At 45.6% G+C, this 13,368-nt stretch overlaps 2 protein-coding genes across 3 annotated transcripts in view; one reads left to right on the top strand and one right to left on the bottom strand.

The window, feature by feature from the left end:
* Window positions 1–7,875, top strand: part of LOC118688780 (TGF-beta receptor type-2-like) — a 30,398-nt gene extending 22,523 nt beyond the window's left edge. Inside the window, exons 4-7 of the mRNA XM_036386640.1 lie at window positions 1,190–1,989; window positions 2,104–2,245; window positions 3,431–3,558; window positions 7,373–7,875. Coding sequence (XP_036242533.1) covers window positions 1,190–1,989; window positions 2,104–2,245; window positions 3,431–3,558; window positions 7,373–7,585 — 1,283 coding nt within the window. The 3' untranslated portion in view covers window positions 7,586–7,875. The remainder of the gene's footprint in view (window positions 1–1,189; window positions 1,990–2,103; window positions 2,246–3,430; window positions 3,559–7,372) is intronic.
* Window positions 7,876–11,132: 3,257 nt separating this feature from the next.
* Window positions 11,133–13,368, bottom strand: part of OSBPL11 (oxysterol binding protein like 11) — a 38,937-nt gene continuing 36,701 nt past the window's right edge. For both annotated transcript variants that reach the window (XM_036386639.2, XM_036386638.2), the window contains exon 13: window positions 11,133–12,807. In XM_036386639.2, the coding sequence (XP_036242532.1) occupies window positions 12,730–12,807 (78 nt within the window). In that variant the 3' untranslated portion in view covers window positions 11,133–12,729. The remainder of the gene's footprint in view (window positions 12,808–13,368) is intronic.

Below are 13,368 nucleotides of genomic sequence, written 5' to 3' on the forward strand. Positions count from 1 at the left end.
CTTTTCGGGACTTGTGCACACAACTCCCTTAAAAATATCTTCTCTTTCTTCAGAGTCTCAAAGATGGGATCCAAAGCATCGGGTAAATCCATTAAAACAGTAGGTGATATCCAAGCCCAATACTTTCCAAAATAAACATATTCCTGAGTTAGTTATTGATTTATATCAGTTTGGGTTGATCTTGTGGTTTAAACCTGATGCCTATTTTAGAAACGCTTTCACAGCCTTGCAGAAATTAGCTGCAGCACATTTTTTTGAAATTTGCCAAGGAAAATAGCTAAATGCTCTGTTTTTCCAGAACCTGAATTATGATCTGCACACACTGAGGTCAAGCAGCAAGAGTTTTGCTTATGGAATGATTCTTATCCCTCTTCCCCTGGGTTATTATACTTGGCAGAAAAATCTCTGAGTAAGATTTTACTTGAATATCTCTACTGAAGTCAGCATGTTTATTCCAGGAATCACGGACATCAAAGGATCAGACAATTATATGTTGTGTGAGGGTTATGGCTTTGTGTGCGTGTCCTCCCCCCTCAATCTGAAGGCCAACAGGGGGTTTAAAAGAAATAAAACAAATGCAGCCATGCCCTGGTGATTGTTGGGGTTGCTGCTGTAACGGGCTGAGGAAGGAGATGCCAGCACTGGCAGACAAAAGTGCTGAAATGATGCTCCTGTGTGCTAATTGTCCTGCAAAGCATCCTGGCACTCCCCTGCGCTGGGTGGTCCTGCACACTGCCCACCCTCAGCATCACTCCTGACTCCCTGTGTAACGCAGGGGTCCAGCAAAGCTCCAGCCCCAAGCCCCCTCAGAAATTTGCTCTGTTTGAGCCTTACCTCAGATTTATCATTGTTATTTCCAGCCAAGCTCCCCTTACCACGGGCACAAGCAGCACTTGGGACTCCCAAAATGCCCTTTGCAGTCTCTTGTACCACACTGTCCCATCCAAGTGATGTTGGCCTGCCTATTCTGTTGATAAATGGAGCTAAATTTGAGACCAAAAGCGATCATCCCCTTTGCTAAGTGCCTCCATCTGGGTTCTGTGTCGGGATGAGCCCTGGCGCGGCCCCGTAAGGGCTGCGCTCCATTAACAGCTTTGCATATTTCCCTCCTCCGCGTGATGAAAACGAGCTGGGGCAGACCCGCAGCAGCAGCAGCAGCACCTCCTCGCCTTTGCTTTCCTCCCCTCAGGCTACTCCATGCTGCAGAGCAAAGAGGTGATCCCAGTGGCTGCCATCAGCCTCCTGCCCCCGCTGCTGGTGGCGGTGATGATCACGGTGATATTTTACTTCTGCCGCACGCAGAAGCGCCGCAAGAGAGCCAAGGCGTGGGGTGGGAAACAGGGCCAGCCCCCGGTGCTGCCGGAGCAGGGGAAGGCAAGCGAGCGGGAGGAGAAGCTGTCAGTGCTGATGGACGAGAGCCCAGCCAGCACCAGCCCCGGCAGCCGCCCCGCGGAGCTGCTCCCCATCGAGCTGGACGAGATGGTGGGCAAAGGGCAGTTCGCAGAGGTGTGGAGGGCCAAGCTGAGCCACAGCCACTCGGGGCACTACGAGACTGTGGCCGTGAAGATCTTCCCCTGCGAGGAGTATTCCTCCTGGAAGAACGAGAGCCAGATCTTCACCGACACCAGCCTCAGGCACGACAGCGTCCTGCAGTTCCTCACGGCCGAGGACCGGGGCACGGGGCCCCGCCGGGAGTACTGGCTCATCACCGCCTACCACAGCCGGGGCAACCTCAAGGACTACCTGTCCCACCACGTGCTGAGCTGGATGGACCTGCAGAAGATGGCCGGGTCCCTGGTGAGCGGGGTGGCCCACCTGCACAGCGACTACACCGCCTGCGGCCGCCCCAAAATCCCCATCGCGCACCGCGACATCAAGAGCACCAACGTGCTGGTGAAGAGCGAGCAGGAGTGCGTGCTCTGCGACTTCGGCATCGCCATCCGCCTCGACCCCTCCCTCACCGTGGATGACTTTGCCAACAGTGGGCAGGCGAGTATGACCCACCAGCCCTCTCTGGAGGAGCCTTTGCCAGCCACCCCCCCATGTCCCGTGGCCAAAATCCTCACCCGCCCCTGCTAATGCCTCTCTCCTCTCTGTGGCCAGGTGGGCACCGCCAGGTACATGGCCCCAGAAGTGCTGGAGTCCAGAGTGAACCTGGAAGACCTGGAGTCTTTCAAGCAGATGGATGTCTACTCCATGGCCCTTGTTTTGTGGGAAATGGCCTCCAGATGTGAAGTGGTAGGAGGTAGGAGCATCACACCCCAGTTGCTATGTGCCTTTTTGCTCCCTTACTCCCACAGGCCAACTGATGGCACAAGATGTGACTTGGGGTAGTCCAGGTCTCTGCAGGGCTGCCAAGGGTTGGTGACAGATTCCCCTGCTCTGTGTGCCATGGCTTAAGGGGGGTGGCTCAGTGGTCAAGGAGCAGGACAGGACCCCTTGGGGACATCTGGTCCAGCCCCTGCTCAAAGCTGACGAGCTCTCAAGTCCCATGGAGCCTGTACTGGTGATGCAAAGCAAACCAAGCAGGAAAAGCCAAAGGTACCTTCCCCTCTTCAACAATTTTTTCCTTCAGACAACACCAGAGAGCTTATGTTGCAATGGGGACTCACAAACTCCAGCCTCTGACATTATGAGAGATCCTGTCACTTCCCAGAGCCATGTCCTAGCATCTACAATTGTGTGTAGCAAAACGTTTCAATAACTGCCCTGGAGTTAGCCCTGCCTGCCTTCTGCCTGCTCCCATCTACCTTCCTTCCCTATCCCACCTACTCACAATACAAGCCCATAGAACTGCAGGAACCCTCAACCCTTGGCCACAAAGGTGCTCCAACTGCCCTGCAAGCCCCATGGTCAGCAGTGGGAGGCCCTTGCCTGGTTTGGATGCCCCATGCATCCTTTGTTCCCAAGCCAGCATTCCCCGGCCATCTCTCCCCACTCATATCTCACCTGCATTCACATCCAAGTGAGAGCGGGCAGAAACGAGGGTGGCCTCTCACAGCCAGTTTCTTCTTGGTCTTCCATGACATGGGGTTGCTCTTCTGGAAGGGCCATTTCTCCTCCAACCCATTCCCTGCCTGTAGAAGAAATCTGGAAATTCTCATGTCATAGTCACCTCTCCCATCCCTCACCAGCACAGCACCTTCTGCCTGCTCAAATTGTCTATCCCTAAGACAAACCAGGTCCTTTGTACTGCATCTGTTGGGTTCAGGGAGGAGGTCAGATGGTTCCTCTGTGCTGTCTCTGTAAAGAACCTCTATGTGAAAACCCAGCACTACATTTCTGTGTTCAAATTCTCAATAGTTTCCAGATCTGCTTATTTTTTTGCAGACTGTTAAAAACAAATCCATTCTCATCCAGTGGGCCATACCAAAACAAAGCAGGGAATGCATTAGAAACATCCTGTAATGCTGCTGTTGCTTCCTTGCAGAGGTGAAGAATTATGAGCTGCCCTTTGGGTCAAAAGTCCAGGAGCAGCCTTGTGTGGACACCATGAGGGACATCGTGCTGCACGGCAGAGGCCGGCCCGAGATCCCAAGCAGCTGGCTGGTGCACCAGGTAAGCTGGGAGCAGCTGGGTCAGAAAAGAGCAACACACATTGTCCTTCCTCATTAAACCAGCCTGAAAAAATAAAATTTATAGTCAAAGGAAAAGTGGGCAGAACTCCTGGGATTTACTGTCAGATCCACTGTGGATGGCTGGGCCCACACAATCCCACTGGACTCATTTCCTTGTTGCACAAAAGCCACCAGCCACAGACACAGCAGAGTGTGTTGATAATGATCAGGAAGTTGTGCATGGCAGCTGATGGTTTCAGTTACCCTGAGGATAACAGCAAAATGGAGCACTTCAGTGCAGCTCTTCCCATGAAACAGTAAATCATTGGAGTTCACCCCAATTCTCCCCTTAGCACCTCGTCTGGAAGGCTCAGGAAACACATACACATCCCTCATACACAGCCATTCACAGCAGGGACAGAGGGGAAGAGAGGCACATCCAGCCTTCTGCCTGGGTTTTTCAAGCTCAAAATTACCTTCAACATGAGAGAAATTTCTATTACGACATGGAAGAGCAAACCAGGAAGCATCTCCTTCATGTGAAGCACTCAGGAAAAGTGAGTGAAGCTGAGAGCAGGGGCTCCACAAGGCTCAGGGCTTGTCAAGGGAAGTGTTTCACCAGCCTTCAGAAGGTCTGAAAGCAAATGTGTCAGCACAGAGGGCATAACCCAGTGTTCTAGAACAGGAACATGTCAGCAGTGACAAAATGTGCTCTGTTAAAACCACCCACAAGCGCACCCAGATCAGCCAGCTACTGAAACACAAGAAACAGAGCTCCCTCCTGGCCCTGACAGGGTCCTCTGCCCCAGGCCAGTGCTGTCTGCCACACACAAAGAACACGAGGGGTAACAGGCATGCTGATTGTGACTTCCACATCTTGCCTGACTTTTGTACTTCTTGAATTTCACATGTTTTGTGGAAAAACACCATCTGCTGATCAACACTCCCATTTCACCTGAAAATCAAGCTGAACATTGAGCCTGCTGGCTTTCAGAGCCTTGCAGTGCTCAGTGCATCATTTTGCAATATCCACCCATAAACCACACTGCCTCTGCTCCCACTCTGCCCTGCTGGCACACAGAGGCAGGCTCTGCAAAAGGAAAGAGAGAATTTCTCAACTTTAGGAGGCCACATGTTCCCTACAAAGTCTCCTCTCAAAACCATGTTTGTCCAAAGACTCACAGCTGACCTGACTGACCAAAACTGCAAACAGGATCAAATAAATCCGTGGCTTCTGTGGGACCCCTGGGGAGTTCATCAGTTGGTGAGTTCATTTCAGGAGCTCACCCAGCCTTTTTCATTGACAAAGGCAAATACAGGAACTTCAATCAGCAGTGCCACATGTTTGAAGCCTTTGAGTATTCAGTTCAGACATTCACCTCACAGGGTCCTGATAAACTTTGAAACCACAGAAAAAATATACAGAGGCTTGGGTTGTCAAAAATCACACTTTGATAGAGTGTGAGCATAACTGTGCTGTTCCCAGGGCTGAAGGGAGGCTGACTGCCGTCACTTCCCAGAAATAATGTTGCTGTAGCTGGGTTGGTGTAGCAGGCAAACAGAGCAAGGCTTATAAGGTGGGAACTTTTATTGGACCATCTGATGGCCACTGGGGAAGAGGAACAGAAAAGCCACATCATGTTGCTGAAAGTTTTTCTCTGATTAATCTCTGCTGGTCTAATAAACATCTCCTTACAAGCCTGGCTTCACAGCATTTTCTGGGCGTTTTGCAACACTTCTCCCTAGGATGAGGAATTGGGCAGCACCATCTGCTGGGAAGCAGCAGAAAGCCACTGGCTTGTGCCACTCCGGGGGTCTAGGCTGGCTTCCCGTGAGAGGAGGTGTCGGGTGACATCCAGAAAGGGCGACAAGTCCCTCATCTGAATGGGAGGCACCGACAGATGCTCCCACCAATGACAATAAGTCATAAAAACTTCCACGTTTCAACTGTCAGGATTGCTCTCAGTCAAGTGAAGACCATGGTTTGATTTCCAGCAAGTGTCAGCACCAATTTCCCTGACAGGCTGACTCACCCAACAGCAGCTTGAGGGCAACTGCTTGCAAGGCCCCACAACAAAGTCAGCTGAAGAAATTCATCCCCACTTCCCCAGATAACTTACAGACCCCTTAGGTGTGTGCTCCTACCTTATTTCACACCCCAGCATATTAAAAAAAAAAGGAAAAAAGGTTTTTTAGGCCAGGTAAGTTCCTGAATCTGGTTCACAAAGCAGCTGAACAGACTGATGTACTGGCACAATCAGAGGCTGGTGCAGGACAGGAAGGAACAATGGAAGCTTAAGTCAATATTGCCACTAAAAATACACTTGTACAACTCAGTGTCCTTTGGAATCTTAGAAAAACAGATATCAAACACAAAAGCCAAACTAAGTTCATTTTGTAAGCCAAACAAGATGTTTCAGTTATACCATTCAAAAGAACATCATCACTACAAGGCAAACTGCAAACAAATGTTATGATTTTAGGGGAAAAAAAAGTACAGAAGATCTTGCATGTCCTGTTTGAGAACAGGGTGACTTTAAAAGCTTCACCTAAGCTAGCTCATTTCTGCATGTAATCAATTACCCTCAAATCCTTTCAACTAAGCTAATAAATAAGTGACGTCAGAGCTGCTGAAACACACCATCTGTCAGTTTTGCTGTACAATCCTGTTCTCTTCAATCTGTGTCTATTATGGAAGACTTAGCACAATGAGCCTTAGCAGAGAGCAGTGAGTTGTGAGTAAGGTGCAGAAGGGCAGATGGAACTGACCCTATATCTCTGTAGGACTTGGATTTTCCTCTTACGTGGGTCCATATGAAACTTCAGGGTTCTCTTAATTGCAAATTAAGAAATACATAAAACCCACTGAAAACTATGAAGCTTTATTTAGAATAATGATTTTTCCACTGTGTTCCAACTTTAGTTGACAATGATGCCAAGAGCAATAGCACATGATGGAATTACATGGGCGAGGGAAGGTTCAACACAGCTTCTGGTGCTAGCTGTGTTACTAGCTAAAGGATGGGGGAAGCACCAGCTGAATACTACCATTTATTTTGTTCCTAGGTCCAAAATATTGTGACTCTTTTCAGAGCCCTACACAATTGGACAAAAAAGCCCAGCTTTCTGGGAGATGTAAGCACTGTAGCTGAGAGGAACTCCATGTGCTCTGGAGTAAACTGGGAAGCACCTCAGCCTATCTCAACCAAAACACTGTTTTGTGATAAGAGAGCAAGGTTCAGCTGCACACTGAAATGAGTGTTTGGCACAGCACACCCTTTCAGAATGCCACTAAAACAAGAAGTCAGATTTAAGAATTTCTTCCCAAACCTACCTTTAAAAACCACCTCCCCCCCTCCCCACCCCTCCCCCTTCAGGTGTAACAGGCAGGGTGCAGCTCAAACCCAGAGGCCTGGGCTCAGCCAGCAGCCTACAGGTCACTGTCCACACTCTCCTGTCCCTCCTGATTTTAGGGCTGTTCTGATCCAAATGGGCAATGCTGAGACAGGAAATAAATACAGGCTGGAAGGAAACAGGCTCTAAGTCTCACAGCCAACACAAGCCAATTTCCAGGGAGCATGGGGAATGTTTGGGAGCAGATGCTGTGAGAGCTGAGGCTGCTGCTCTAACACAAGCAGTGCCAGTGGAAGCATCAGCACTTCCACAACTTACCGAGGCTGATTCCTCTTGTGCTTAAGCTTGGCCAAAAACAGCCTTGAGGCAGGAGGCTGTCAGAAGTCTGGTAAACCACTAAAACTGTGTTAGATCCTCTTCTTCCTGCCTTCTGATCCTAATTTCATCCCTTCTGACTGCAGGGAATGCGCTTCCTGTGCGACACCATCACGGAGTGCTGGGACCACGACCCCGAGGCCCGGCTCACCGCCCACTGCGTGGCTGAGCGCTTCAACCTGATGGCACAGATGGATTGTGATGACATCCTCAACAACAACACGGACAACGAGGCCAGCAAAACACCTTCTCCAGGTGGGGAGCTCCAGGACAGCGATGGGAGCAGAAACATTCAGTGATGCAGCAGGCAGAAGTCCTCATCGCGAGGAACAAGAGGATAAGGGAGAAGCATTTAGCTCATGGGGGAAAAAAACCTCACTGTTTTTCAAATTTGAACTAAGATCTAGTACATAAATTATTTATAAGATCTGTTTCCTCCCACAGATACAATGAACTGAGGAATCAATATTTTGGTTAAAGTGAAACATTATTATATGAACTGACTTTGTACTTACTTAAAATGTATAATGATGCAAAGCATTCCTTTTATTATTTTTTAAAATAATAATGTTTAATCTTTTATTAATAAGCAGCTGAATTCCACGTCTCTCTTTATTAAGTCCTTCCATATTGTCATCATGAGTTTCTTTTCTAGCTTATTCTGCAGTGATTAAAACAATTTTCCTCTTTTTAATGGCCTATACATACACACACAAAATCTGTTGTCACAGGAAAAAAAGACATCATGAGATGTACCACACCCTCTGTGAAAGAAATGCTGAGATCCAAGAAAATCACTCATGCAACACTGTCCAAAGATCCACAATAATCCAGTTTGTAAAAGCCTGATCCGATGAAACTCCAACATACCTTTCCTCACTGGGGAATTCCTGGGTTGATAGTTCAGGTGGGTGTGTGAAGCTTCTTTGAGAGAGAAAAAAGAAGTCACCAGTGTAGACATGGCTGCTTCACCCTAAAAATTTTCCATGCAGGATATCTAGACAAGCCTTTCCCCCATCAGACCAGTTTCCAGCCAGATCCATGCCACAGAAACAGCGTCAACACGAGGGTGTTGGCCAATTCCTCTGGAAACTCTCACACCCCCTGCTGGGTTACCCCACCTGGGGAAACAGGATCAGACTGAACTGAGACCTTTATCCCCACGATCACCAGATCAACCTAGGCTGCCTCTACTCTGGACAGCAATTATGGAAAGGTAAGTCACATCTCACTCTGAACCCTGGTGCTGTGCAAATCCCTCTACCCTTGGGACCAAAGATCTCAGGTGCCCCTAAGTCCTGCAAACCTGACATCTACACAGAGGTGTATTTTTTGGGATAGCATCCAAGAGGAATACATTTCTTGCCACCACACAGCTGCGTGGATCAGCCCAGAAAGAGGGGAAGGGAGCAAACCATGCAACAGCCACAAGTTTTCTGCAGCTGAGGCTCCTCATGTGGAGCAGGGACACAGATCTGCAGGGCTGGTTTGGTTCTCTTAAGTGCTCAGCTATGACAGCATTAACCTATACAAAAACCTTTTCTTCTCTAGCTATTGTTTCCATCTCCCTGGACTGTTTTTACAGCTGCTAAATTAAAAACCTAGAAACAAATTGCCTCTAAACACTTCAAATAAAGACAAAAGGGGAATGAATTAGGTTGCACCAAATCTAAATAACAAAAAAATTGCTTAGCTACCACTTATGCCATCTGCAACTGTGACCACACCTGACATTCTCACTAATCTTCACCTGGGCTGCTACCTCCTGACACCTTAAAATTTTTCAAGTTAACCCTTTTCTCTTCAAGCACACCCTCCCCAGTTCCCCACAAATACATGTTTTCCATCCCACCTGACTTCAGCCTCATTTCTGTAATATATTAGCCACTGCTCTAGCACAAGAAAGAGAGCAGGGGCAGTTTTTCTGTCACGGAGATAAAAAACTACAGGAACACACCAAACTCCCCCCCAGACTGTCCAGTCTTGCCTTCCCATAGTATTTTACACAGAACTTCCATACCAAGTTCTGCCCCAAGTTGTTTGAACACACTGATGAATGCATTCACTTGTTCTTTCAAACTTAAAAGGACTTAAAAGACACTCTGACCTGTTCTTCCCACAGGTGACAGGGACAGAGGGGGATCAGCCTGTGCAAACTAGACATTGAAGGCTGCATCTCTGATTCTGATGGCTGAAATCCATATTCTCCTGGGAAGACAGACTTCATCCTAGGCTTGACAGTTCATACTATAAATATGCTGAAAAACTTTACCTTTTCCCCTATTCATGCCCAAAATCTTGAACAACCCAATTTGCATAGTGAATTTTTTTCATAAAACACAAATCCATCAGGATTACACACCTGAATGCCTGTGTTAAACAGGGCTGACTTGTTGCATTCTGTTTTCAATAAGCAGCAGCAGGCTGCACAGCACCTCTAAAGACAGCCACTTATTTAAGATCCAAGATCTGTTTATTATTCAGGGGGCCTAAAACCACTGAGACCAATGAAAATTCTGCTCTTAACTTCAGTGGGGCCCAATCAAGCCAAGAAGGCAGACGGTAACATAAGCCAATGTCCTACTTTGCCATGTTCCCTGTTGGAACACACTGTGGTTCTAGAAAGTTTCTATCTACACAGGAAGCAGCACTGAGCCCTTCCCTTTGCTCCAGAAGGTACAGGATGGAAACAACATCAGTTATGCAAGAGAATCAAATCTGGTCAGAGTTAAAAATACATCCATTACTCTGCAGGGTGTTTGCCATTCTCAGAAGAATCACAATTACAATTTAAGCTGGATATTCAGTGGCTAGAATTTTTCTTTTTAAATGGTTTTCAACTATGTCCTTTGTTTCTGGAAGCAGAAATTTGCATCATAACTAAATCCATATCAGGAACCATTCCAGTTCTCATGATCACTTGAGTAAAGGACGGCTTTATCTTCTTTTTTCCTAGAAACATTCCATGTTAAAAGAAATCACTTCATGTATTTTATCAAAGTATTTCTTCAGCATTAGGTCTATTTTTACACAATAAAATTAGTAACAGCTCTCTTAGCGAGAAACCACAAGCATACCAGATGAGGAAGGAAGAGAAATAACTTGACTAATAGCATTATATAAGGAACACAAATGGGTTTATGGTCAACATGGGAGCTTTTCAGTCTCATTTACAGCCATCACCTTGACAAATCCCAAATCAAAATTTTAAGCTGAGTTTAGTGACTGAGTTGTAAGTCTATATTTTAGTTAGCTTAAGTTTGATCCCTGGAGTGTGCTCAGTTGGAAAAGGTTTGGTTTTGCTCTGATCACCACAATATTAAAAGCTGGGCCTTGCATCACAACTTTTGCTGTCCGTTTAAGCAAATGTGCCATGTGACATGGATAAAACAACCATGAAATGTATACAGAGCTAATCTGTTTCTCTACCAGCCCCACTTTGGTGCAGGTACTGACAAAACCATGGAAGAATTTCACACATTACCACCACAATTCCCACCCCAAATCCTGGAATTGGCCAAGGAGCCGAATGTGCCGCAGACCCAGAAACAAGGAGGAACTAATCCCACTATTTTAATTTTTATTTTTATTCCCGGTTAAGCATGAAAATGCCCAATGGATATCCAAAACTATCACAACAAGATGGTTGTATAGAATATCACAAACAAGACAAGTAGGGCCTAAACATTCTTCTGCTGGAGAATAGTTACCACTCAAGCACATAGTGCCAAAATATCCCACTTTTGGGACCAAGGAAAGCCCAGACAGGTCTCCAGCATGAAAGAAAACAACCACCTACTCTTTCCTGGTCACCTGATCTCTAGGAAAGCAGACAGAACAAATGAATCATTTTGTAGCTTTATTATCCCCCCACTTCTCACAAACGAACTATGACTTGCATTGAGATCTCAGTGCATTTCACAGCAAAAAAAAATGTACAAGAGGATCAAAACAGTTGTGCATAAACCCAACTCTTTTTTTTTTTTTTGCATGATTTTCAGTTTGTGTTGAAAGTTAACATGGTTATTTAAACCTTCTGATGCATTCTTACAATTGCATCTTCTCTATGGAAAACATCTTACCAGATCACACAGTTGTGAGTTTTTATGATGCTGGATCAGGTGCAGCCATTACCATGGCTGGGAAGTGGCAGATAATGTTATATACACTGATTGGAAGACTACATCAGAAGAAAAAACAGATTAAGGCACCACTGTTGGAAAAATTAAGGTAGCTTGTAGTTACAACAATAACGAAAGCCATAGTAAGTACTATTCTTAATTGCCAGCAATTCTTAGACGTCAATAAAATAGTTATAAAAAGGAGAAAAAAAAAAGGATGTTTGTACCTGAATACAGTTTCCTGATATCTGATTGCGTTTCAAATCAATACTCAGTCCTCAGCATAATCAGATGTTTGTTTGGGTTTTTTGATGGAAAGATGAAAAACCAGGACCTACAGTCCATGTATACAAGGTCACATTTCACTGTTTTGTTCTGAACAACACCACAGGAGAAAAAACAAAACAACCCAAAGGACAGTTTGTAACACTGATACTTCATCTCTGAAACTACTAGATGGGCAGAGAAATTTAAATACAAAACTGTACGTTTTCTGTTCATTTTGAAAGCCTTAGTCCTCAGGAAGAGAAGTTGGAGGAGAAAAAACAGGCCAGATCTCATTATATTATAACTTGAGAAAAACCAGTCCCTCAAAGAGATTTAATAAAATTAGAGTTGAAAAGTGTTCAAATTACTTTTCCAATTCAAGTCAACTATTTCAAGTATATTAAAACGTTTCAGAGGAAAAATTTCTCCATGGTTACACATCTAATTGCTTTTATAAATCCATAAAAAAGAAAAGTAGTCTCTACGTACATCCCATATTCCTCCAATGCATGCACGCGCTCTCTCCGAAGAAAAGGTCGTCATGATCCAGTTGTTTCTTAATACTGATTTCAGGCACATCTTCCAAACACCCTTCCAGTTTTTGCCAAGAAGGTTAATTACTGGGCATAAAAGCAGCAATTTTCTGTTGCTGTTGTCTATGTGTGTACTGAGGAGGTTTCAGTGATTAAAGAGCTTGACACAGATTCCAAAAGAGTTCCTATGTCACTCTAAAATCCAACAGGCTCCTTCTTCTCTCAGGCAGCTTTTGCAATCAGATCTACTTGGAAGAATCTTACACAATGCAGATAAAATCTCTTGGATCATACAAAAAAACAAGTTGGTTGAGTGTACCTGGCAGGTTTGTCTCTACAACTTGGATTTTTACCTTTTTTTTTTTTTAATAGCTTTAAAGTGCCCTAGTATAGTTATTTCTTTATGCTCATTTAAACTTGCACAATTACATAAAAAGGGGCCACTCAGTGTGATTACTGTGTTCTGAGAGACAGAGGAAAAGGAGAGGAAAACCAGAAAACTCATCTTAAAGCAGCTTTTTTCTAGTTACTGTCTGTTTGTTGAGTTTGTGCGGCAGAGACTGTTTTCCAGAGGGGTTTATGGTAAACCCAGCCATCTCCCTGCAATTTAAAGAGAAAGCATGGTTATCATAAAGAGACTGCCTTGGCAGAAATGCCTTCACACAACTATGAGAATGATGGCTGTGAACAGCAGAGGGACAGAGCTGGTATCTTTAACTCCTGCAGACTGAGGCACTGCAGGCTGCTCACACGCGTGCAGGCTCCTCCCAGCCTCCAGCTCTCTGGGAGCAGGCTGCACCTGTAATTAACCCTGCCAAAAAGCCACTCTTCTCAACTGTGTGATCCAAATTACTTTCAGAAGCCAAATAACCAGCCAGCAGAGAGGCAGCCACCAGGATTATCAGCTCTACCTCAGCCAGACTGCTTACCTGGAAATGCAGTGCTCAGGATCACGTTTAAATGTTTTCTGAGTACATTTGTATCCTGGACTAGCAACAGAATTTCATCTTTTTCACATCTAACAGTACAACTATCTAACTTTAAACTAATCATACTAACACAGCTTTAGAGAATAAAAGCCTTCATGGGAGCTAGTCCTGAACTTGACAAACAAACCTGGAATACATCCAAGAGAAAAACCTTTTAGCCTATGTTCTAAAC

Source organism: Molothrus ater, chromosome 7 (genome assembly GCF_012460135.2).
Source record: "Molothrus ater isolate BHLD 08-10-18 breed brown headed cowbird chromosome 7, BPBGC_Mater_1.1, whole genome shotgun sequence".
NCBI lineage: Eukaryota > Metazoa > Chordata > Aves > Passeriformes > Icteridae > Molothrus > Molothrus ater.